The following is a 24814-nucleotide window of genomic DNA, read 5'->3' as shown; positions in this document are numbered from 1 at the left end:
TTTGAATATAGTAATGTTTCGGCTCTGTGTGAAATGAGGTAGCACTGAAAAACAGAGGGGAAGTGGGTGTTGAGCAGGTGATGCGGGGCAAAATTTTACATTTTCCCCACAGGAGTGCAGGTTGATGTGAGTAATCCTTGTATAGTAAATGCAGATAAATCTCAAGATTTAAACATTAAAAGACACCATTTGCCATACTCCAGTTTTGTTTCCGTGTCTCAAACTGCTGCTTTTTACCCAATGACATTATTTTTCCATGTGACACATAAGCCAGAGATTTTGTCAACATTTTAATAAAGCGTCTATTTGTATACTGCCATCGAACGCTTTAGCACCAATTCCACTTAAACGTGCCTCTCAAAAAAAAGACCCTGGTGTGAATTATCTGCTCGCAGATCTGTGCTAAACATGAGCATGATCACCCATTATAACTTCCCCGCTCTGCGCTGTCTTGCTAGAAAACATGATTTATGGCCCTAAAAACGTTGAAAAAAATGGCAAGGATTTTAAAAAAACTGTCATAGTGTGTTAGCTTCAGGTTATGCAGACGCCTTTACAAATCTTCCAAGTGCCTGTATAGATGAATGCCTCGAGGGCCCAGCCGGAACCCCGCTCTCTCAGCCTGCTAAAGGCCTTATCTTAAATCCAAGCAAAGTACCATTAATCTTTCTGAAAGACCTTTATGGCTTTTAATGTATCCCAAATTAGAACATTTTACACCCTTGGTTCCTGAAATATGGCGATAAAAATCCTTTAGAGTTTAATTTCTCCTTCCTGCTCGCTCTGACCTGCCTAATCCCAGCATGCATTAGGAGATATTTTAGTTTCAGTCTTTCTAATAAAGTTTATCCCACTTAATTATAATTGAAACATTTTTTTTTTTCTCCACTCTCTTGCTCTCTCCAGGTTTTTTCAAGCCTACAAATGGTGGCACATTTCCTCATTACCAATTGGAGTTTTTTTGTGTTACCACTGATTGTGTTCTTTCACTGTTCTGAAGAATTACTCTCCTACCCCCCCCCCACCCCCCGCAAAAACAGAGAGAGAGAAAGAAACACAGTGGTTAAAAAGGGTTGTGATTTGTTCCAAGTGTTTATCAAAGTTTCTCGCGGTCCAATAATAAAACCATCCTAGGAGAGATGGAAGAGGCCAGCACTCTCCTTTTGTTTCCTGAGCCCTCTGTGTCACTTTGGCTATTGGAATTAATCTGCACCACAGCACACACATTTCTCCCCACTGATACCGCCAACATATGCCACTCGTTCTCCTCCATTCATTTTTCCACCCTAACGGCGTCCACTGCAATTTTCAGAATTAAAGGTCCTCTTGATTAAGAGATTAAGTATATGAGATAATGACATTAATTATGCACATCCATGCCGAGTGGTGGAACAGAGGGGTTGGGTGTCCTACTTCTATCTATGAACCATGATTTATTGTTTTTTAACATATTTTAAACTCGCATGGACACACGTATGCTTTAAGTGCATCGTAGGATGCGGCACATACGTACGATGATGAAGATCCAGAGGCAGCATCCTGATGCACTGGCAGTGCTGGTAAGGTTTGCCATGCAGACTGATTTTCTTCAGCTAATGGAGCTCGTCTCTGTCTCCCTCTCAATAGCTTGCCGTGAAAATCGCACAAGCCGCCGATTGCCGTGACTTCGCCCGCACCAAACAGGAAGCGGAGGCTTCCCGGGCAGCTCAAAAGAGGAGGAAACAAATCACTTGGGGGTTTGTTGCTTTTTGTGTTTTTTCTTCTATCCTCCAATGCCGATACCCTGCAGTTTCATTAAGTCACTCTGCATTTCACATTTAAAATTTTCCCCTCTTTCCTGGATGTCGTCCTGTGTGTAAACTCCTGTGTATTCACAAGAGCTGTCTAATGGGTATGTGGATGCTTTTTATCTTAGGGGTCAGTCAGTCCCCACAGAGGTCCTGGGTGTGTACATTGAATATTGTGAGGAAGGAGTAAGCTCCTAGCCATGTTTATGTATTTATTTATTTATTTATTTTTCAGCATCTGTGGATTAGTGTTTCCATTGACTACAATTATATGCAATTATATTTGCCTAAAATAATCTATATTTTCTTCTTGGAGTGCTTTTTCTGTGAAATGTTTATTAATAATCTTTCCTAAAATCCTTGATATTTTTTATTCAGGTATCTAATGTTCAGTATTTTTGGTTTGTTTTTTGTCATTTTAGGTTTGAAGCAAAGAAAAGGTGGGAAACCAAAAGCAATATGGGATTCATGTGACATTCACCACAGTTGAAATATTTATAATTGTTTATAGAGGCAATCTATAATTTCATTGTCTCTGTTTAATGCATTATTTTTGCATTTAAATTTCCTGTTTTTTGTCTTCAACTGACATCAGCTTTTCTGTTATGTGGTCATTCATTCAGTTTTGTGGGTAATTTTTTTTTTAAAAGAACTAAATAAATTTCCTAAACACACCATTATTGTTAGATTGGTGTTTGTTATTGTGTGTATTTTTGTTCTTTTTCTCATAATTAAATCTGGTGCACACAACTGCACGCAGTATTTATTTACTGCAGTAAGTGGGTTAATCAGCAGCTGCTTTTTTCTTCCATGGAGGTATGGAGCGAGGGAAGAGAAAGGAGAGATTAGGAGCCTAATGCAATGTACAGGATAATATGCAATAGGATTTGCCTGGGCAAAATGAAATTTGTCAGCTGTAAGGAGGTTTGAGCAGTCATAAACGAGGAGTTTAGTCAGGCGCAGTGTAAGATGACTGCATGTATGAAGAAGAAAGAACGAGATGAGGAAACTGTGTGTATGACACTGGCCTCAACCTATGATGTATCTTTGACAGGGTTCCTGTGGGCAGTGCTCTTGATTGCACATTCTTACGAGCTGTCAGAAAAGAACCACTCACCTTGCATTTGGAAAATATGAACGTTACTTTCTATATATACAGTGGCCCTAAAAAGTGTGTGGTCACTTCTAGACACTTAATCCACACTTAAATAGTATGAATGTCATTGCATTAGATGACAAAATATCATACCAAGTTCTCTACAGTTGATTTAGAATAAACATAACTTTAACTAACTGGTCTCAATGTCATTTTTAAGATGTTTAAAGTTCCCCTCAAGCGTCTTAGAAGAGTAACCACAGGTGTAGTTCATCACATTAACTATAGACATGTTCTACTATGTTTGACAACCTAAAAGTTTTGAAATACTTTTTGTCTTAATTTTGGACAATTGTTTTTCAAATTTGAAAACAAACAAACTCCTGTTTTTAAAAAGTGAGCATGTATCAAAAAAATGCCAATTGTTTTGATATTATGTTAAATAATTTAAAGACATTCATAGATTTTTAAGTGTCTTAAGTGTCCAAGAATTAATCTTTAAGATGAGCACCTTCTTTTTCTAAACATCCCTCCCACATCCACTGCTCTGCCTCTTATCAGTGAGGTTATTAGCAGGAATGTGGAGGCTCACTCCCTTGATTTATGCTCTATTGGCCTCAGGCGTTGACATCTGTAATTTTAGGGCTTTGACATACCCACCCTGACAACAGCCAACTGACAACTGTAGCACAAACTTGTCAGTGCTGCCTTAAGGCAAGGGGTGTGGTTTGAGCTCTGCCAGTTAACACAGAGACATCTCACTGAAGCACATCTCTGTTGTAAATGTCATCTTTAATATATCAGTCAAACTGCGGTTGTTAGATCACTAGTAAATGAATTATTGGAAGATCACAGACAAATTTATTGCTTTCAGTGTTATGCAACATGTTTTATAAATAGATTGAAGCCTTTTGGAATTGGACTGTAGGCCTTGAAAGTTAATTTATTCTGGAGTATCTGGACATTTTTAAATAAAAGATGGAAGAAAAAAGACATACTGATATAAATTCTCTTACAATTCTCTTAAATTCAGAAAAACATTTTATGATGACCTGGATGACTGAGAATCTTCACAAAGTCTTGTTCGATATCTAAACAGTCAATATCTAAATGTCAAAGTCTCGTCAAAGTGCTTTGTTTAACACCCTGAAAAAGCTAATTAATTATAATAAGCATTCTGCAATAAAATAATTAAATCAAAATGTACCCTATTTATTTTCTTAATATTAGTGATGTCAAACATACTGGTACTTCGGTACCAAGTTTATACTAAAATAAAAAGACCCCAATAGCAGTGTTTGTGTAGTACCGAGCACCAACTCAATGCAGTACCCACGTGCTGTCTGATGTCTGATTAAATGCTCACACAAAAATGTGACATATTTGGGGGAAATTAATGCACATTAATCAAATGAAAATGTTGACATGTCCTAGTGTGATTATTAAACCATGAAAGTCTACAGTTTTAATCTGCATGAGCTGCATGCTTTAAAACAAATTTGTGAAGCCGACCACTCATACACCAGAAATGTTTATGTGAGATGACAGAGCAGAGCACCCATCCACATGTAGACTATATATAATTAAATAGCAGCTTTGCGCTTTAATGATCACACTAGGCCATGTAGCGAACTACTTATTCATGTGAAGTGTCCGTCAAAATAAAAGCTTGATTCAAAACATAAGCTAGATGCCTGAAATTTAAGAAATTGCAATTGAAATATATTACAACTGTATAGGAAAATGTAATATTCACTGTAGTAGTAGCAGCAGGGGCTTAGCCAGTAAATTACATTTGGGTGGGCCTCAATTTTTTTTTAACCAAATTTTCCTTAACAACAGAAAGGCGGCTCATTCAAACAGTTCTTTCACACTTTCAGAAATCAGAATTCATTAAAACTATTTTAGAAATATATATTTGTCAAAGAATAATCTGTAATATTCTGGGTGGGCATGGGTCTAATTTGGGTGGGCCTTGGCTACGCCACTGAGTAGTAGTAATAATAGTGATTATAATAATAAATAAAAATAATACATAATAATAATAATAATAACAAATAAGCAATATATCACAAGCAAGAGTGCTGTTGTATTGAATAAAAGTTTGGTAAAAAAAAAAAAAAAATTTTTTTCATTTGTTAAAAGTCTTAGGAATTCATTTGATTAGACACCATTTTTATGATTAAATTAAACTTTAAAACATGAAGTTCTAAAAAATATAATAAAATCAAATTGAAAACACAGGATTTGGGAAAAAATAAAACAGATTTCAGTAGGTTTTAAGCAATGCATACTTAATTGAGAAACACATGAAGGAAACATGCATTTGTTTTAATTTATTATTTACATTGAAATGTAACTTTTTAAATAGACTACAGGAGTGTGTTAAATAGCACATAACCATATTAGCATATTTTTGCAGTGGTAACCCTACTTAAAATATGTTCCTGGTCTTATTGTGCACGATTCATCGTTGTGCTTTATTCCAAAGGGAAAAAAAAGTCTGTTTTCATAATTCGTCATCAAAATAAAACAACTTGCTCCACCTCTGAAACAACTTTCCTTTTTGGCTAATGTCAACAATCCCTCTTATTTCTCAACCCCTCCCTTCCAACTGCCGGAATCCATTCTGGTATTTAACGGCTCTTTTCATGATCCAATCAGTTCCCGATGAATTATATTAAGTCCTACCCTACATTTTTTTCTTGATTAATATTCTGTTTCATTCAGAAATAGGTCAATATTACAGAACTAATATTGTGAATGCCGTTTCATGTTGACTTTAAAGAGATAGTTCAACAAAAAATTTAAATTCTGTCATCATTTACTCACCCTGCTGTTGTTTCAAACCTGTATTACCACCTTCCTTTCATTGAGGATGAGATGAATGAATGGAAAGGATGTTTGAAAGGATGTTAGCCTCAGTCACCATTAACTTTTATTTGATTTATTTTCCATACAATGAAAGAAAATAGTGACTGAGACTAACATTCTGCCAAACATCTCGTTTTATGTTCCACGGAAGAAATTCATACGGTTTGGAATGACATGAGGGTGAGTTTAAATTTTTTAAGTGAACTGTTCCTCTAAGCAGATGCCCTGTGCTACAATGCACAGTCTTTATTATGATTAAACTTGCCTTTAAATGGTACCTTTAACGCATGATTTATGGATATTTCACAATTTATATTTCCAAATATGTTACACTCAGACATCTCAAAATGCGTTTAGAACATGTCCAAGTCTAAACCACATCCCATCAGTTTACCCTTAGTCATCTTGGTCTTTCTGTCCTCATGGATTGTACTTGTCACCGCTTATGAGGTGCTAATTACACACATCTTGCAAAAATCTTCATCCTGAAGATCTTGTCTGCTGAAAGACAGCAGCTCTTTGTCATTCCAGAGTTTTTCCGTACGTCACTGGCCTGAAATTCACATGGTTTTACTATAGGAATAGTTGGCTGCATACACAAAAGGAAAAATATTTTTTATTGTTGCATTGCACAACAGCCTGGAGAATGTTTCCAGCATACAAAGGAATTGTGTTCAGTTGTGTTGTAAGGTTTGCCAAAAGCATTCATAATTATTAGTTATAAAAACACAGTGTCAGTTAGTTTTTGCCTTTGAGTGGCAAGTGATATTTAAGGTTACAGCAAATACAAATTATACTCTTGAGTCACTCCTTCCAATATACCATTATGAAAGCACCCCTTAATATATAGATTCTAGGGCAAAGACTCTTGCAACAGAATATTTTCACACACCTAACACGTTCTCAATACTCCTTTTTACCCCCTTTGTCTAGTTATCTATCTAGCATTTTCTTTGATTTGACTCATTTTACTTTTGGAAACAAATTTTTTTTAGGCCACCAAAGTTGTCCTGCAATTGATTGCTGGGAATATAATTTATTAAAACAGCAGGTACATCCATCCTATGTTGTTGCTGTGCACTGCCTTCCAGCATTGCGGTCATATAAAGCAATGGTGCTGAAAATATCGAAACATGGCAGTGGAAATTATTTGTTCCAGTGAATACCGAGCGATGATTTGTGCAAGCAGAATCTGCTCCACACTCCTCAGCCTTTTGAAAATAACCTGTACATCATTTACAGTAATCCCGTGTCCGCCCAAGTCCTGGAGAGGATGTCAGCTGTCCGGAAGGAACAAGCATCTGCAGAGAAGCCGCGGTCGCAGGCAACATACTACATAAAACATTTCACCACCAGGGAATGTTCAAGAGAGTGGCTTTCAGAGAACAAGACCATCTTTCCGCTTCGAGGGCTTGCTTGACGTCTCAGTTCCCTATCAATAGCATCTCAGTCTATTAATCTCTTTGAACATGGCACAATGCCTTGAGCTGTGTTTGTATCATTTAAAGCAGGACAATACGCTTTTCGATGTCTTCGTTTAGCTTTCCCGCTTGCGCAGTATTTCTTCACTGCAGGCCAAGCTTGCACCCTGACCTGTGTTGATTTGTTGTGAAGAGCAGAGCAAAAACTCTCGATGCACATGTTGAAACACTTAATGGGGGAAAATGGTTATTGTTAGTAAAAGAATTACATAAAAAATCTGTGACATCCAATCCTATTAAATGCTTGAATGTCGCCAAATTGTGTTGAAATTCAGGTTTTTCCCGTGAAGGGGACACATGGACATGGTAATCCCTCTTCAGTAAGAACCTGCATCACTTGAGGAAAAAAAACATGTAAACCAAAAGACTACAAGTGGAACCTGGAGGACAATATCACAAGACCATAGTATAGTATAGATTCCCAAGATAAGCCATTTAGCATGTTAAACAGTGTGATTAACCTGACTTCACAAAGAAACCTTTCTAATCCTTTTTCATAAAACCAATCCATTTGGCGGAAGAATAACATTTTCGCTTCAAAACAGTAACAAGTTTTGTTGTGTGTGCGTGTGAGACGTTGTGCTAACATTCATTTGACTGTGAGACAGGAAAAGAGGAGCTGTCTGTGAGGATGTTGACATTTTCCTCCGCTGATTTAACGACCTGCTTAATTCCGGCGTATCCACGGCCCTCGCAGATGTTTTGCAGTTTTAATTAGTGTAATCATCGCTCTTGAGAGAGGCCAGCAGGTCATTCGGTGGGCCTTGTTTGTCAAGATGCTCAGAATAATAACACAAAAGACGTGTCATTTATTCTGCCGCAGCATTCATTAAATAATTATATGTGTCAAGAAAAAAGATTCTTAATCAGTCAGGAGAAGACAAAATAGACTCATTACAGAGCCAAGTGAACCTCCCTGCTCACGAAAATGACTTTGTGTGTTGCTGTAGTGCCAGAATTTCAAAGACATTAGAGGAATATTTTTTGAAATTATCTACCAATTCTGGATGGCAAGGGCAGTAATATTCAGAAACAGGGCTAAAGGCCCCCGGAATAAAAGGCACTTTTCTTAACGGATGCTCTAGTGGACCAAGGCACTCAGAATAGGGTTTACATTTTCAAAAAGCCTTTATTAAGTCATGGCTATTGGATTAAAACATAGACGCATTGCGGCTTACAACTCCTTCATCAGGGTGTGATTTTTTTTTTAAACCTGTTTGTCACTATGCACTGCAAAATTTTCATCAATGCCTACAATGTCTAAAGGTTGATTTTGAGGCAATTTGATCAAATTTAATTATTTTTTAAATGTTGCAAATGTTTGTAGCTAATGAGAATACCTAAAATTATAGCATTTATACATATATATATATATATATATTTTTTTTTTTTTTTTTTTTCAGTTTTGTTCAAGGTGATTACATCAAAAAGTTTTTCAATAACAGTCCAATAAGTGAAGTGATAGTATTTGGGGTAAAAAAAAAAAAGAGCCCCCCAGTTGCAGGAACTAAAGGCCCTATAAAATATAAAACACATTATTTTTCTGTAGAGGTGGATTTATTTTTATGAAGAATGTTTAATGTGGGCTCACACTGACAGATCCAATCACAATGGAGATTCATTTGTTAATAGAATACTTGAGATATAATGAAATGCCAAATGTGATTGAAAATAACAGGAAATGGTTAACCCTTGCTTAAGTGGTATTATTTTAATTTGTTACTCAAAGCACCTTGCTGTCTCAAAAGATTTGCACTAGTTGAAAAATTTAAGTTTTAAAAATATTGCCCCTATTTCTACACTATATTACTATCCCCCTTGCCACATTTAAAATAATAATAATAATAATTTTAATCAAAACAACCTTCCGTTATTATTTCTTTTCACACAAATTATGTTGCTCCATCAGTATTTGATACACTTTGTGGCCATAAAAAAAGCAAACTTTCCTTAAGGGGTGCCCTTAAGGGGTGTAAGTGGAGGTCAACAGAATAGTGGCTTTAGATCCAATTATGAACATGTTTCATCAAATTTAGTTATTTAAATGGGTAAAGTCCTGATAAATTCCTACAGTTGGTTTGCAAGAACGAGAGGCTGAACTCCCAGTGTATCTTGCTTCAATTACCTATATTTAATACTGCCTCATAAAGTGTTTCGTAAACCATCTAGATTACTGTATTCTCTAGTAACGAGGTCAAAAAGACACCATACATTTGTCTGATTAAAAAAAAAAAAAAAACGAAAGCATAAATGCAATCAGAATAATTAAAACTAAGCATTACTTTGAATATGGTAACACGTGATCTCATAAATTGTATTTTACTTTGAAAGCACTTTAAATGCATTTATTATCATCTAAAAATAACTCTTGAAACAAAATGGAAATGAACTTCCAATTAAAAATGTGCTATCTTTAAATGAAATATATGTTCCCTAGAACAAATATGCTGAATGAGCAGACATAATGCACTCTCATCATTAAAAAAAATGACATACTGCATGCTATCTGAATGAATTATTAATTAGAATTCATGAAAATTACATATTCTTTTTAGCTAAATGAGTCAATGCACACAAATGTGATATGCAGTAATCTGTAAAACTAGCAAAAATTCTTTACTATTAACTAAAAAATACTACTATTCTAAAAATACTATTCTTTTAAAATAGTAGTTGGCTTGAATTTGTCGACCCTTAATTTAAAGAAATAAGACAGAATGTTCCATCTAATGTTTTGAAAAGTCCTTCTTTGAGAGAAATTGAACTTTGTGGCTTTTCATAGCCATTTTGCACAGTTTAAAATGAATCAGCCCTGTGTGCAAGAACATGCTCTGTTGAATTACTTTATGAAAATGGGCATAAGCAGCGGTCGAGGCGCTGCAGTTCCCTAGCTGTGTAAACACACCTGCAGTGAATGATTCACCTTCACCCTCAGGGCTCTGACACCACTGACCGAACGAGAGAAATGTCCCTGTCTTACAAATGGACACTAAGCGCTTGCAAAAGCCTTCAGGGGGTCTGTCCAAATCATCTTAAGTGACGTAATTACCATTAGTTTGATTTGTCTTTGTAGCCAGTACGGTAAAGTCAACGCTGCTGTGAGAGCTGAATCAAACCTGTTCCCTTTTTTTGTGGGGATTCAGTATCTACTTGCTAAACAAAAAGTATTCCTTTCTCCAGTTAATAATTACAAAAGTTAGCTTGATTAGAAATAACCCATTAATGGGCCTCATTGTCATAGCAACTCGAAACATGTTTTGGCTGGACCCCTTGAGGACCTCATCCTGAAATAGCCTTTGATGATAAGAAAGATGCCATCAAACAAGTTTAAAGAAAGTGAAGGGAAAAACTCACATTTAGCAGTTAAGAACATGGGAAAACGAATGCAGAAGGGCCGGTGTAACATACCAAGTTCTAACAAACCTCTGAAAAGAACACTGTGGCAGCAAGTGAAACAATTTAGCGTGCATGTATTGTAATCAGTTCGGTCATTACATTTGTTGGAGTCACAGTAAATCTGTGTAGCCGCACTCCTCAGAGTTATGGCTGTGTCAGTGTTTTCATGTCGAGGGCTAAGCTTACTTTCAGCGCAGACCTGATGAGTGCTGAACCAATTTGTCTCCGAACCCTCAGGAACTTTGCACAACTCTCTAAAGTAATTCCCTCACTTTTGGCTGCCTAAAACCTTGTCCCAGCACAAACAATAGCAATGCTTTGTACATGCCATTCTAAAACCTCTGCCAAGCATAATTTATCATTTGAATGACAATAGGCCACTTAACACAGCTTAAATTATTTCTTTGCACTATCAGCTACTTGACTGGCTATGTGTTGTAACTGCACACTATCATTAACTGCAGAATTTATGAGGTAGTCCCTTATCAAAGGCTCTGCACCACAAGTTTGGGTTGGAACTATGCTGAACTTTGTTTTTCTTTTTTTCTCTTTAAAGTAAAAACTGAATAACACAAATCACATATGCCATGCTGTGAAAAAGGTGATCTTGGGGGAATGAGCATTAATTTAGTTGTTTTGAATATTTGCAATAATTTGTACAACTGAGTTTACAACTTAATTTAATTTAAAGCCATAGTCATTATTTTAGATTAAAAGTCTAGCAAGTATTCAGTACACTGTAAAAAGTGGTAACATGCAGGAGGAGGTATTTCTGCCTGACCTAACCCCTAAAATGTACTTTTTTTTTTTGGTGTAACTTAATGTAGCCAGGTTTTAGTTTTTTTTTATTTTATTTTTTTTACTTGTAATAATCAGTTTATTTAGATGCTACAACATGTAAAACATGTTTAGGTTATCTGAAAAATAATGTTTTATCATTATTTTATTTTTACAATATGTACTGTATGTATTCAACTTGATCATGATAAAAAATGTTATTGTTTTTTAAAGGAGCAGTTCACCCAAAATTAAGATTCTCAATAAGTTAATGGGGTCCAAAACTTTCAACATCAAAAAAGACATTTGTGTACACGCCTGTGCACGTGTCAAGTGAGAGGGAGCTTGAATGAGCTTCTCTCGTGAGTGTGCCAAGGAGACTGCAGAATCAGATGTCAAGACTTATAGTGAAAAGGAGTAATGCTGCATTCCATTCAACATGGAAAGTCTGAATTTCTAACTACCTACTAGAAATAGATGCAATAAATTGCCCCTTAAAGTCGGAGTTCCAACTTGGAAACTCGTGCGGAAATCTTCAACTCCGATTTTGCCGAGATGCAGGTGCGTGATGTCACACAAACATGTCGGCACGCAGGGAGATGTACAAAGTTAATGATAAACATTCACTTTTATTTAATAATATCCATCCATGAGTCAAAGTTCCTACATTACAAGATAATAAAATTTGTTTAGCAAACGTTTGCAGAAACGTTAAAATATGATATATTGTACTGTTTTATGATAATCAAACACCTGTACAACAAATTCTAGTATTGCAGCAACGTTTATCAATTTAGTTGTTATAGGAGATGTCTCTAGTGACAGTCGAACACCTGCTAAGATAACGGGAAAATAGCAGTATTATTTTGCTTATATGTCATCTTCTGAGCATCGGGCCATTGAATGCCATTATTGTCGGAGATCTGAGATACTGTATCAAGTCGGAACTTCCCAAATCCAACTTTGAATGGAACGCAGCATTACATTTTGGTCTGTTCTCACCCAAATCCGATCATATCACTTCAGAAGACATGGATTAAACCACTCAAATTTGGATTATGGATTACCTTTATGCTGCTTTTATGTCCTTTTTTGGAGCTTGAAAGTTTTGGACCCCAATTGACTTGCATTGTTTTGACATTACACATAATATATCTGTAAAAAAATATATATTTGTGTTCCGTAGAAGAAATAAAGTCAGATGAGTTTGAGACGGCATCAATTTTGGGTGAATTATCTTTGTTTCTCCATATAATTAAAAGGTTTTTAGTTTAAATGTCATTCATAATAAATATAGTACATATATAAGACACCATATTCTGAACTGCATTTGTTAGCTGACAGTCAAATTACTTATCCTCCAAGAAATACCTCAAAAACACCATACATGACAAGTTTCAAACCATATTCACTGTCTGTGTAGGTAAAAGTTATCAGCAGGAATTAATTTAAAAGTGTTGGCTTTGTGTCCTTGAAGGGACAATTCACCCAAAAATGTCATTTCTGTCATAATTTTCTCATCCTCATGTTGTTTCAAACCCATATGACTTTCTTTCTTCCGTGAAACATGAAAGTGAAAGATGAAACTGCCTAACATCTCTTTTTGTGTTTCACCGAAGAAAGAAACACATATGGGTTTGGAACAGCATGAGGGTGAGTAAAATAATGACAGACATTTCATTTTGGGGTGAAATATCCCTATTAAATACTGACTATGTATTTCCCGCTTATGACTTTTTGTCATCATAAAAGATGCTTGGACCTATTTTAAATTATATATTGCATGCCTGCATTAATCCTTTTTGACTGAGAGCAAAAAATGGACTAAATGAAGTTCTCACTTCTCTAAACTAAGCTTGTTCACAAACAAACTAGGAGACTGAATGCTAAATATATGATGTCATGAGGCTTAACTGCATTAATCCTCTGTTGTGTATGCAGGAACCAGTACCAGTGCTCTGCCCCGCAATTCTTTTGGAAAGCCCAGATTTAATTAGTGCATAAATTCCCTGAAAAATTCATGAATTTGCCTTGCCCCCTTGTTGGAAGTGACTTGGGCAGTGGTGTGAGGCTTGCAGGTCATCCCAATAAAGAAGGGTCACACATACACATACATGCAAACACACTAACACACATTCAAAGAAAAAAGAGAAAAGAAACAACTGTTTATGTAAATAGGGGCTATGTGTTTACTTGATGGAAGAATGGCAGGGCCCTGGTCTCCCTGTTCAGCTTAGCGAGTCCCAGCCAAAGGGGACCTCTCACCAGCAACTCCAGCCTTATTAAACTGATTACCAACTCCAACTAATTAATCAGAAACGAGGAGGGAGCAGTGTGTGCCGCTCCCAGACTCCCCCTTTCTTTCTCTTTCTCTGTCTCCCGGTCCAAACCCCCCTTCTCCACTTTTCTCAGCTCCCCATTTTTCTCTCTTCTCTTTCCTCCGCTTTGATTGAAGTAGGGGAATGGTTATTTTTCATGCATCATCAGAACTGGTGGGTTAGGAGGATGAGTAGTAATTACCTTATACAAACAAGGCCGAGATTGCCTGTGAAGCTACCTCTTTATTTTAGCTGGAGAGGGGAGGAAGGGAAAAGGGCCAGATAATGACTTCAAAACAGAAGCACAAGTGTGCGTCTTCAAGAGGATGGCAGTTCTTTTATTTGAAAACACATTTCCTTAAAACATCAAGTGACCTGTGACTTTCAGGATGAGAGTGTTTACATGTATTGAATAAGCTGGTGAAAATGCTGGTTAAGGTGTTTACGAGCAACGCAAAATCGGAGTAATGGGCAGAAATCAATCTGTCCCTACCGGTGTCTGTTTGAGCCGTTTAAGACCTTACCCCAATAAAGGAATGCCATTTAAGGCATTTATTTGATCATAAACGTTGTCTGCTTATTGAGCATAATTGATGTAAGATCATTGTTGTGTTAATCCTGGCATGCCCAACACCACTTTTCAAAAACTGCAACAAACAAAATGCCAAGCTCTTCCAAGACCAGCAATATTCCCTCTGTTCCAACTTCCAAGCCATGCAAACAGAGTGAGATGCCATTGTCAGTGTGTCTGGAGACCAGACTAACACAGTCTTTTCTTCGAACAGCCAATCTCTTAAAATGCCAAGTGTAACCGGGTGCCCTACTGTTCCTAATTAAAGCATGATTAAAGAGCAAAATGAAGGATTCCACAAAAGATGTATTTCTCTCTCTCTCTCTCTCTCTCTCTCTCTCTCTCTCTCTCTCTCTCTTCAAGGAGTTCAGATTAATCCCCATTGGATGTAGTTGAACCATTTATGCATTCTTCTTCTTCTGTTTATCAAATAAACCCAAGTAATTAGAGACTTTAGATAAGTAGGCTAAATGGATGCCCACCCTGTGTCATCCAAGGCGCTCTATCCTGATAGAAACTCCAGTGTGTTTGGTTAATATCTGCTGTTGTCCTTGTTGGAAAACAATGCTTTTGTGTCTGGCATCTGTTATTATGCTCACCGGGGCTTCTTTGACCTTAACAGACGCTCTCAGATTTTTCTGGGATAGTCTGATTGCACAAACCACAATTCTCAATAATAATACACGTTTTACACAGAAAATACCTTATATACATGTTACTATACCTATATGTTTGCAAAAGGATGTTTACGTGGCTTGATGTACTCAAGTTTCCTGGTGCTACTACAACGACTTTAATTCCCTTTCACATACATCATGTGTTCCTCACACGATGCTATCTCATGATATCAACACACTTTTACTTTGACAATATATATGTAAGGCGATGCATCTTAACTTGTGCATTACATAACCAACTACATTTAAAAGCTTGTTTGAGTGCGATTCAATTGCATGGTAGCTTAACTTATAGAGCATTGCATTTGCGATGTCCTGAAGAGCGTGCGAGTCGTCACGTAAGCAGAATTGTCCTTAAAGCAGCACAAAATGACATGCTTGCTTCAGCAATTGCGTTTTTCACCTCACTTTTGCAAATATATGACACTATCGATTAGGTTTACGTTCAAGGAAGGTCGGTTTTCTTCATGTAAAACTTGATAAAGCATTAGTTTATCTGTTTGGGACAAAATGTAACTCTCTTTTAGCACCACACAGTGGACCTCATCTGCCGCGTAATATCATTTACCAAAAAGTTTTCCACACTCAAAGAATTTTCACGAGATCTTGGATAATATGCTTTCATTTAGCTTTATGAATGATTATGGAATGTAAGAACGTAGAACAAAGTAATTTAAAAGAAAGAACTTCTTCAGTGGACAAATGGATGAAAACGCAGTTTTTAATAGACTGTTCTTTGAATATGTGAAGAAGAAAGAGGTCAAATGTCCAACCAGATCAACCTAGTTTTTCTGTGAATATCACAAACCAAGACGCTTTTGGTCAAAACTTCATTGTAATTTGATTTCACGAACGTCATCAGCTTCAAACTGAATTCCATTACGTCTGATAATGCGGAAAGCCCCTTGAAAACATCTAAGAGTTAGAGTACATGAGTTAGACCTGTTGGCAACCCTTATGCATAACAAAAAGAGGATTAGTCGCCCCTACTTTAGACAGCCATAGAAAGTGAAACCAAAAGGAAAACAACAGGAACCAGAGCTTTTCTGTAGACACGGTTTGTCATTCCTTTCTTCTAGACTTTTATTGATGTTATAATGGCATCCATATCATTCCTCCATATAACTTACACTTCAGTTGACTTAAATACACTTTAGTGTTATTGAGCATGTTCTGAAAGAAGGGAAAAATAATCAATATTAGTACACATCTATTTCCACATGTTAATCCTCAATCTTTTAAAAAAAAAAAAAAATGATTTGACAGCCCATTTGAACCACTTTTAGAATGTTTAGAAGACTTCAAATGTGTTTAATTGATTGCCCAATGAGCTTGTTTTTTTGTTTGTTTTTTGTTTTTTTTGTAGGAAAGGAGGATGTTAAATCAGATTACTGCATTGTCTTCGTTTATGTAAGGACTCAAAAACGACTCACTGTTGCTGGATTTGGCTTATTCTCCAAGGATATCCGTTTTCTTTTCCATTTACTGTAAGAAAAGGCAGATACATTGTCTCGCCTAGAGATACCTGATATAAAGTGCTTGGATAAGGATGACAAATATATGTCTGAGATTAAGATTCCTTATTGGCAAGAATTAAAAGCACTTCTTTTGAATATCACCTTTTTCTAAATACACTGTCCAGTCGTCCAAAACAAATCAAATAATTTCTCAATGAAAACTTGAATTTAATAGCCACCTTGTGTTTAGTAAACAGAGAAAGAAGCAGAATTAAGTAGGTCAAAATATGATTATACGCTGTTAAAATGTGCTAAGCTGTCGTCTATTTCAACATTCCTTTGTGTACTGTAAATTATGCTAATTCTCTTAGCTATTCTCAATTGATTGGCCTTCAATCTAACATACTTGGAGAAATGATTATCACAACTAAATGAAATATATATTCAAATTTAGAAAATATCTGTAATGCACTATAGCATTCCTATATGGCCTACAGTATACCACACATTTTTGTTGATTACAGCTGTGCATAATATATAGTGTGGCTACTATATAGCTTGTGTGTGGTTAGTCATAAGCCTTATTACAGTTTTCCATATTATTGTTACTTAGTGGTATTCATTGCACAATTCTCTCTCTCTGATGTTGTTTCTCAAACCAACACTTTACTAATTAGATCAAGAATTGCTGTGTTAATTAGCTTTCAAAAGTTTGCTGGTTTCCTCTGATGTTGGTACCTATTTCAAATCGCCATTTTGATTCTCCCCCTCCCACTCCAGCTTTCTCCATGTTTGTATTATACAACAGCTGTGGGAAGAATGACAAACACTGTTAATCTCTTGCTCACTGGTAATACATTACAATTACATTACAGCTTCAATAGAGTAAACACTCACAATTCAGCAATTGTCAATTAACTCTAAATGTGAATGATAACAAGCCTTATTAATTTAACTGTGAAAGTAAGTGGGGTTACATGAATTAAAATACATAATTGGCCTCCAAAATAAATGAAACTGGCATTTTTTAATTGTTTCTCCATATTCTGGTTACAGTTCACAGAAGTGTTTTTCTTCATAGGAAATTTGAATTTTCCCCAATCCTAGGGATAGATTTAGTCATGGATATCTCTTTTAATTTGTTTACCACCTTCTATCTTTTGCCCAGAAAACTGATCAAGAAGGCATTTAATTGCATAATAAGAAAATAAATAACTTCCTTGCATTCCTTGTTTTGTTGGCATGTGTGCTATAAGGAACATGGAATATCTCACAATTTGTTAGTTGTAAGACCTTGTAAGGAGAAAATCAGGTCAAATATAATGAAGGGCTTGTTAAAGGCCCCCCAGATCTCTCTCCTGACGACACTTATTTTGATTAGCTCTCAGAAAAGCTCGGCTCTCGGAAGAACTCAGTCACAACTCTAATCCATCCTGGGTTAAAGCCGGAATGGCAAATTTAATGAGCAACATTTAAAGACTTCAAAACACTGATGAGCCTCTGTAATTTAAACTGTATCATTACACTTATAGAAGCATCATCACAACCTTGTGTCATAGTAAGTCAGAACTCTTCAAAAATCAGTGCTGCGTAAGGGTAATTTTTGTTATTCTGTACATTTGCATGCCCCATAATACTGTATAAGTCTTATACTGGATATAAAATTAAACTTTTTATTTTATTTTATTTTTTAAGATGGACATCATATTAATTTTCTCACATTTTTGCAATTAAGTGAACACTGGGGTGAATTTTTAATAATGTGAGCAGGTCATTTTTGCTATGTCCCTTCTAACTTTTAATTTATTATATAAAATATGCTTCTTATTTTTTTTCCCTTTAACAAAACATATTTTCATAGGAATATTGTTTTGACTGGTAATCATTTCATAGGTTGTGTGTCCTCAATTTCACATTTCCATCCTGTTTCCATCCTGTCTTTTGTAGTATCCCTCTACCTTACAAACCCAGATCCTTAATGACATTTCCAAGTCAGAGATTTCATTTTGGTGGAAAACAACAGCATAAATGTGAGCAATGGATTTTATGAATTATGTGGTGTTTTTTGCAATTAAATGGCTTGTCTCACTTTAAAATACTCCATCTTTTTAGATAAAATTGTAGAAATCATCATCAGCATTTCAAAAGATGGTTAAAAATACCAAAATTAACTTCTAGTTGACACCCTCGTGTAAGCTACTGAGCAATGGCTAACTTTAGGTTTGGCATCCTGCTAGTTTTCTAGCCATTGTGTAAATAATTAAGTTATAGCCTAATAGAAATACATCCTTACATTACAATACATGTTACATGTATATTCATTTTTCAAAAGTTACAGAGCTCCAAAGGTCCTGCAAAACCGGAATAACCCATTATATATATATATATATATATATATATATATATATATATATATATATATATATATATTTTTTTTTTTTTTTTTTTTTTTTTTTGACATTCTGAATTCTATACAAATGCTTATGGCTCATGATGAGATGTGCCAAACTCATTAGTCTGGGTGACTCGCATCTTGTTGTGAATGTGTGGATGTCACTGCAGTGAGTGCATGTGAAAGGTGCATTTCTGGAAACACACCTGAGTGTGTGACAGGCAGGAGCTCCAGAGAGACAGACAGAGGGAGCGACATGCTCAGGCATGCCCCTCATCATCTGGCAGGAGAGGCAGACTGTGCGCTTTTTGAAAATGGATGGTAATTTAATTAACTCTTTCCTCCCCACAGGCTGCTCTGTACAGACCAAGTTAAGTGAGGGTAAGAGCAGAAGGAAAGGACATACCATTGTTGTTTGCTCTTGTTGTCAAGGGTTGGACAGTGTGAAAGTTGCTATGTGGACTTTAAGCACTGCAGGTTATGACTACAAGTCCCAGGTGATCTTGAGAGACACAAACCTTCTGGGGGAGATTGGAAAAGATGCATTAACACAGATTTAGCAGTCAGTGCTTGTCAAAGTACAGTGGAGGAAAAACAAAAACAGCTGTCATGGTAGTTTAATGCTGTCTACTCAAAAAGTGTTTTCAACAAAGAGAAATATTTAAACCTTGAATTTAAAACACAGTCAGAATTTTTATCCTGTGGCTAAAATTGAACAGATATACCTTATAATAAGGTGTGTGAAATTAGTGTAAATGTTTATGTGCTTGGATGTAAATGCTTATAAAAAAATGATACATTTATAATAATTTAAATATATAATAATTTTACAAATATATATATATATATATATATATGATAATATGATTAGATAATCACATGAATAAGTAGATGTACCTAATAAAGTGGCTGGTGAGTATACTCACCGGCCACTTTATTAGGCACATCTACTTATGGGCCACTTTATTAGGTACATCTACTTATTCATGTGATTATCTAATCAGCCAATCGTGTGGCAGCAGTGTAATGTATACAATCATGCAGATATGGGTCAGGAGTCAGTGATTAAGACCGTGGCATGATTATTGTTCAGACCAGTCTGGCCATTCTCCTCTGAACTCTCTCATCAACAGGGCATTTTTGCCCACAGAACTGCCGCTCGCTGGATGTTTTTTTGCACCATTCACTTTACACTATAGAGACTGTTGTGCATGAAAATTCCAGGAGATCAGCAGTTGCAGAAATACTCAAACCAGCCCATCTGGCACCAACAATCATGCCACGGTCTAAATCACTGAGATCACACTTTTTCCCCATTCAATTTATATGCTCCTAAATAGCTCATGTGGTTTACATTTGTGAACTATTTCAGATATTAAAATGTCTTGTTAACTTACATTAAATTTGTGTTCAGAATGAGTAGGCTACAGCTCTAATACAGATGTTACTTGAAAATAATGGTCCATTTAACTAACACCAAACAATCTTGTAATATTTTGATTATCCAGTGAAATCCAGTCAAAAGTCCATAGTACAACACCTTTATATGACAAGAACCTGTTGCATGTGTCAGATGCACAGAGGCTATTGACCAATGGTTGCACAGGTTCATAGGTCCCAGCCATAGGGTATTCCCAGTCGAGCAGAGATAATTGGTCCAGTCCCGCTCAGCACAATTCTGGACTTGAGAGGCATGAATGTGCATACATGACTGCCTCATTGGCTCTGTGGGTGGGCAGAAGGTGGTTAGGCCTTCTGGGGGATCTCATGTCATGTGATTTGACTTTTTATAAAGTTAGGAGAAAGTGTATCCCAGAGACGAACTCTTAAGGCGCAGGTCAGTTTTCAACGAGCCAATAGAATGATGTGTTCCCATGATGGTATAGCTGTTTTGACCATACTGTCAGTTTCAGTATGGCCCTGGAGACTGAGGTCTGTTGTGAGAAGGTATCAAGTATTCTCAGTGGTGAGGTACTCACTCTCTGGGTTCATAATTGCATTTGGAGTCAGTGAGCGAAAGCAGCGGAGTTAGGTGCAGTTAAATGTGGTATAGGTTTTTATTTGTTGACCAGCTTACATAAATCTGTCTAGTAGAGATGCACCAATGCATCAGCAAACAATGTCTGTCTGTCTGTCTGTCTATCTATCTGATAGTCTTGATGAACACTTCTGTTGAATACACTGAAAACAGCCAAAAGCTTAAATTCACTGTGACAAAAAGACTCTCTCGGGGACTTACTGAGTGGTAGACCTGTTAAGAACAAATCTGCTTCACCTGTATAATTACACACCATCTAGTCAAGACACCGTGCTCCAAAACCATGCACTAAAACAGCAGTTTAACTGACATAATTGATGTGGGAATTTCCTGATTATTGCTCTCTCTTTCCATGTATATCCTTTCCTCTTTCTCTGTTTTTCTAATGAGATATTTAACAATTTGTCATAAACACCACAATCATACCCTCTACCATGGGAATTTCTATTAAAGGGGGTTGAGGGGAGAATCAGTGAATAAATAAAAGACGTTCTCGGGGGAAATCAAGGAAACATGCAGATACATGTTGAAACTCTAGAGAGGCTTCTCATTGACACTTGAGAGGGATCTGCCTAATGCTGATGTGATGGAACCACAGATGCTGCACAACAAGAGGAGAGGAAAAAAACAGGGGCCCTAGACCCGCAAGAAATAATGAAGCAATTAGAGAGACAATTATGAGCACCTGTGATGCTGATTGGCACACTCACACTCCATCTGTGTTTTCCCGATGCTAAAGATGCCTTAATGTTGCTAAGTTAACCTCTAACAAGGCCAGTAATGATTTGGAGTGCCCAAACTTAGCAAAGTGACACACACACACACACACACATACACATCCTCATCTGTGCTCTATATGCACGCTCACAGGAGGTTTGCATTAGGAGGAAGAGTTCATCCCATAGAGCAGGATTGCGTCATGTATTATTGAAGCTCTCTCTTGTATAAACACAACTCCAATAAATTGGGGTCTCCATTTTTCCGATTCATTAAGGTTAATGCAGTTTTAATTAGTGCTTGATTTGAAGCCTATTTGATGTAATTTATAAGTCCTCTCTCGGACCTGCAAATGTTGCTGCATAGGATTACTAAGATAAAAGGGCCGAGCTGAATTAGTTACTGTCTGGTACAGGCATAGACTTTCAGATTCCCCTCTATCAGTTCTAACTACTTGTTTATTTGCACAAGTGCTTTCAATCACATTAGAGCCAACTAATGAATGGTGGCTTTCTCTTCGGGGATTGCATCACCAGTCTTGTCAACTGAGAGTTTCTTTCTGTCAGATTAAAACGATCTATAATCAAGTCTGAAGGAAAAGGGTGTTCCTGCATTGGCGTTTCTGCTCTGAGATTTCCTGACACAATTCTCTCTCCCTCAATCATCTCTCATGGGCGAGGCTCTTTTTAATAGCTGGTTTTATAAAAGATCAATTATTCAAGAGAAGAGAGAGAGGATATGGCCTTGGAATTAATGGAGCCGCTGAGCTTTTCAATTGCACTCATGATATGCGTGGCCTTTCGCCTTAGTGGGAGAGAGATAAGGCATTAACAGCACCATCATATAACCTGTCTTACACCTCATACTTCTTTGTGCATCATGTAGTTTATTAGTGATCAGCTCAATGAGTGTCATTTTGAAGGACAATTTGTTATTATTAATATGAAGTCAGTCCAGAGACCATTCACAACTATTCTTTTAAAACTTCCCAGCCATCTAACTAATAATTCAATGTCAAAACTAAAGCCTTTTTTTTATTATTTATTTTTTAGTATTTCATAAAGATATGCGTGCTATACTTGAGTATACTCTGAGTATATATAATTAGATTTGGTATGTAAGTGTTTAATAGCATTACTTCTGTGATGATTTTTATAAGAGGATCATGATATATCATATACTTTATATATCTTTTATATATAAATATATAAAATATAAGACATATAAGATATATATTTTTTTACATGTCTGGTATTAAAGTTTTCTCACAAGCATCTCTCTGTTTAACAAATGGGATGTTCAAACGCTTCTTAATATTTAGGTTTATCTTGATTCATAGATTGCATTTGAATAGATAGTCTAGAGAGATGTGTACAGTTGCTTTGAAAGAATTGTGAAATGCACTAAAAAGTAATAAAATAGAATAGAATATAAGATACAATCAGCATTTCCAAAAAGTAATTAATTTTAAAGTTCAGTGTTCATTTATTAATTCCGCTCATTTATTGCAAGATTGCATTGCTGTGCTTTTTACACTATGGCGGACCAACTGTGCCACAGAAAACAAATCAACTACATACAGAAATCTGTATCTCTTTCTTCCTTTCAGTTTCAAGTATGTTCTCCATTGCCGGAAAGGTCTGTGTAAGAGTGTGAGTGACAGTGATATAACCTGTTGCTCATCTGTTTCTGCTTTCATGTATGAACACATTTTACCAAAGAGCAGTGAAACTTCTAGTACAATATTCACAGATGCAGAAACTCGACCTCCTCACTATTTTTATATACTTATTATAGGAGACACAGACTGAAATGTTAGAAGATGGTAAAATATACAAGAACAGGACAGATACTGTAACATAGTTCCCTTTTGCTGACAGCCAGCGTCACAACAGATGAGGATATCCACCGCATAGGAGCCCTTTCAACATGACGTGCTTACTATATGAGAGAGAATTGTTAACATGGTCAATTTGAAGGCCATGTCACACACAGATGTTTATCCCAAGTGAGGAAAGACAGGGAAACGGTATGACGGGAAAAGAGTTAGGAACAGGTGGATCACTTCTGGTTTACAGGTTCTCTGGGAAACAAATATTCTCTTTCACTTGCATGTGTGTGTAAATTGCCCCTAGATGTGAATTAAATGGTCCCATCTGTAACCTTATAAGGTGCACCCTTGCTTGCAAGACCTGAGATCGATTTTGTGCACTTATTCTTTGAGAGGGAAAATGTAAAAAAAGCTTGCCAGGGATCTGTTTTCAGATGGATAATGGCATTGTGAAACAAGAGGGCAAAACATGGCAGCACTTTCACACATTCTTACATCTTCATATCTGCATAACATGAACCATGTTTGCGATCAGAATTACTATGCAGCATTTTGCACAGCAGGTTCCACTTCACTGATCTAACCTCAAGCTATTGCATTTATTTTTTGTGCTGTAAATTTATTAACAGCTATACTGTCAGGAAGTATCATTTTAACTGTTTTTAATTAGAAAAAAAAAAAAAAGTTTTCTGTTCTATTTTGTATTCTGTATTCTTTCTAATTGCCATATTCTTATTTTCAGTTACTTACAATTCTTTAAAAACAAACAACATGCATGTGTAATTACAGCTTTTGGTTTATATTATATTATATTATATTATATTATATTATATTATATTATATTATGTTATATTATATTATATTATATTATATTATATTATATTATATTATATTATATCATATTAAGTTATTTATTTATTTCCATGCTTATTTATTTATGCTTTCTTTTTGGCAATACTCCTCCTGTTGCATAGGGCATAGGCAGCATGGAGAGGAAAAAGGGGTTTGCTGGTTTCCCAATAGTCTTAGTTTATCACTCTGTCCTGCTCCAGCCACTAGATGGGGTATGATAACCATGAAGATGAGATTCCCCACAAACTCTCAACTACTTAAAAGAGTGAGAAAGAAAGAAAGAAAGAAAGAAGGAAAGAAAGAAAGAAAGATTTGATAACATATTCCAGTCAACTTTTCACAGGTCTTGTTGGTGATTTATGGTTTATTTTTCCTCAAATGAAAAGTTTGCACTTACAGTACAATATAATCATGTTTATGACTGTCTTTACAGATGGGAAATTTCATAGTAAAGGGTAGACCAATAAAAGTCAATAGTAATTTACATTAACAACATGATAACTGGCCTGTATGTCTATCATATCAGCTTGACATGATGCCAGCTTTGACA

The 24814-nt window shown here is 36.1% G+C and overlaps 1 protein-coding gene across 2 annotated transcripts in view; it reads left to right on the top strand.

The window, feature by feature from the left end:
• The window catches only part of LOC127413597 (protein FAM204A-like), a 35818-nt gene extending 33354 nt beyond the window's left edge, over positions 1–2464 (top strand). For both annotated transcript variants that reach the window (XM_051650857.1, XM_051650856.1), the window contains 2 exons: positions 1627–1736; positions 2210–2464. In XM_051650857.1, coding sequence (XP_051506817.1) covers positions 1627–1736; positions 2210–2261 — 162 coding nt within the window. In that variant the 3' untranslated portion in view covers positions 2262–2464. The remainder of the gene's footprint in view (positions 1–1626; positions 1737–2209) is intronic.
• The last annotated feature ends 22350 nt before the right edge of the window (positions 2465–24814 follow it).

The sequence above is a fragment of the Myxocyprinus asiaticus genome, chromosome 23, assembly GCF_019703515.2.
Source record: "Myxocyprinus asiaticus isolate MX2 ecotype Aquarium Trade chromosome 23, UBuf_Myxa_2, whole genome shotgun sequence".
Classification (NCBI taxonomy): domain Eukaryota; kingdom Metazoa; phylum Chordata; class Actinopteri; order Cypriniformes; family Catostomidae; genus Myxocyprinus; species Myxocyprinus asiaticus.
The sequence above is the reverse complement of the archived record's forward strand: the minus strand, read 5'-3'. Positions and strand labels throughout refer to the sequence as shown.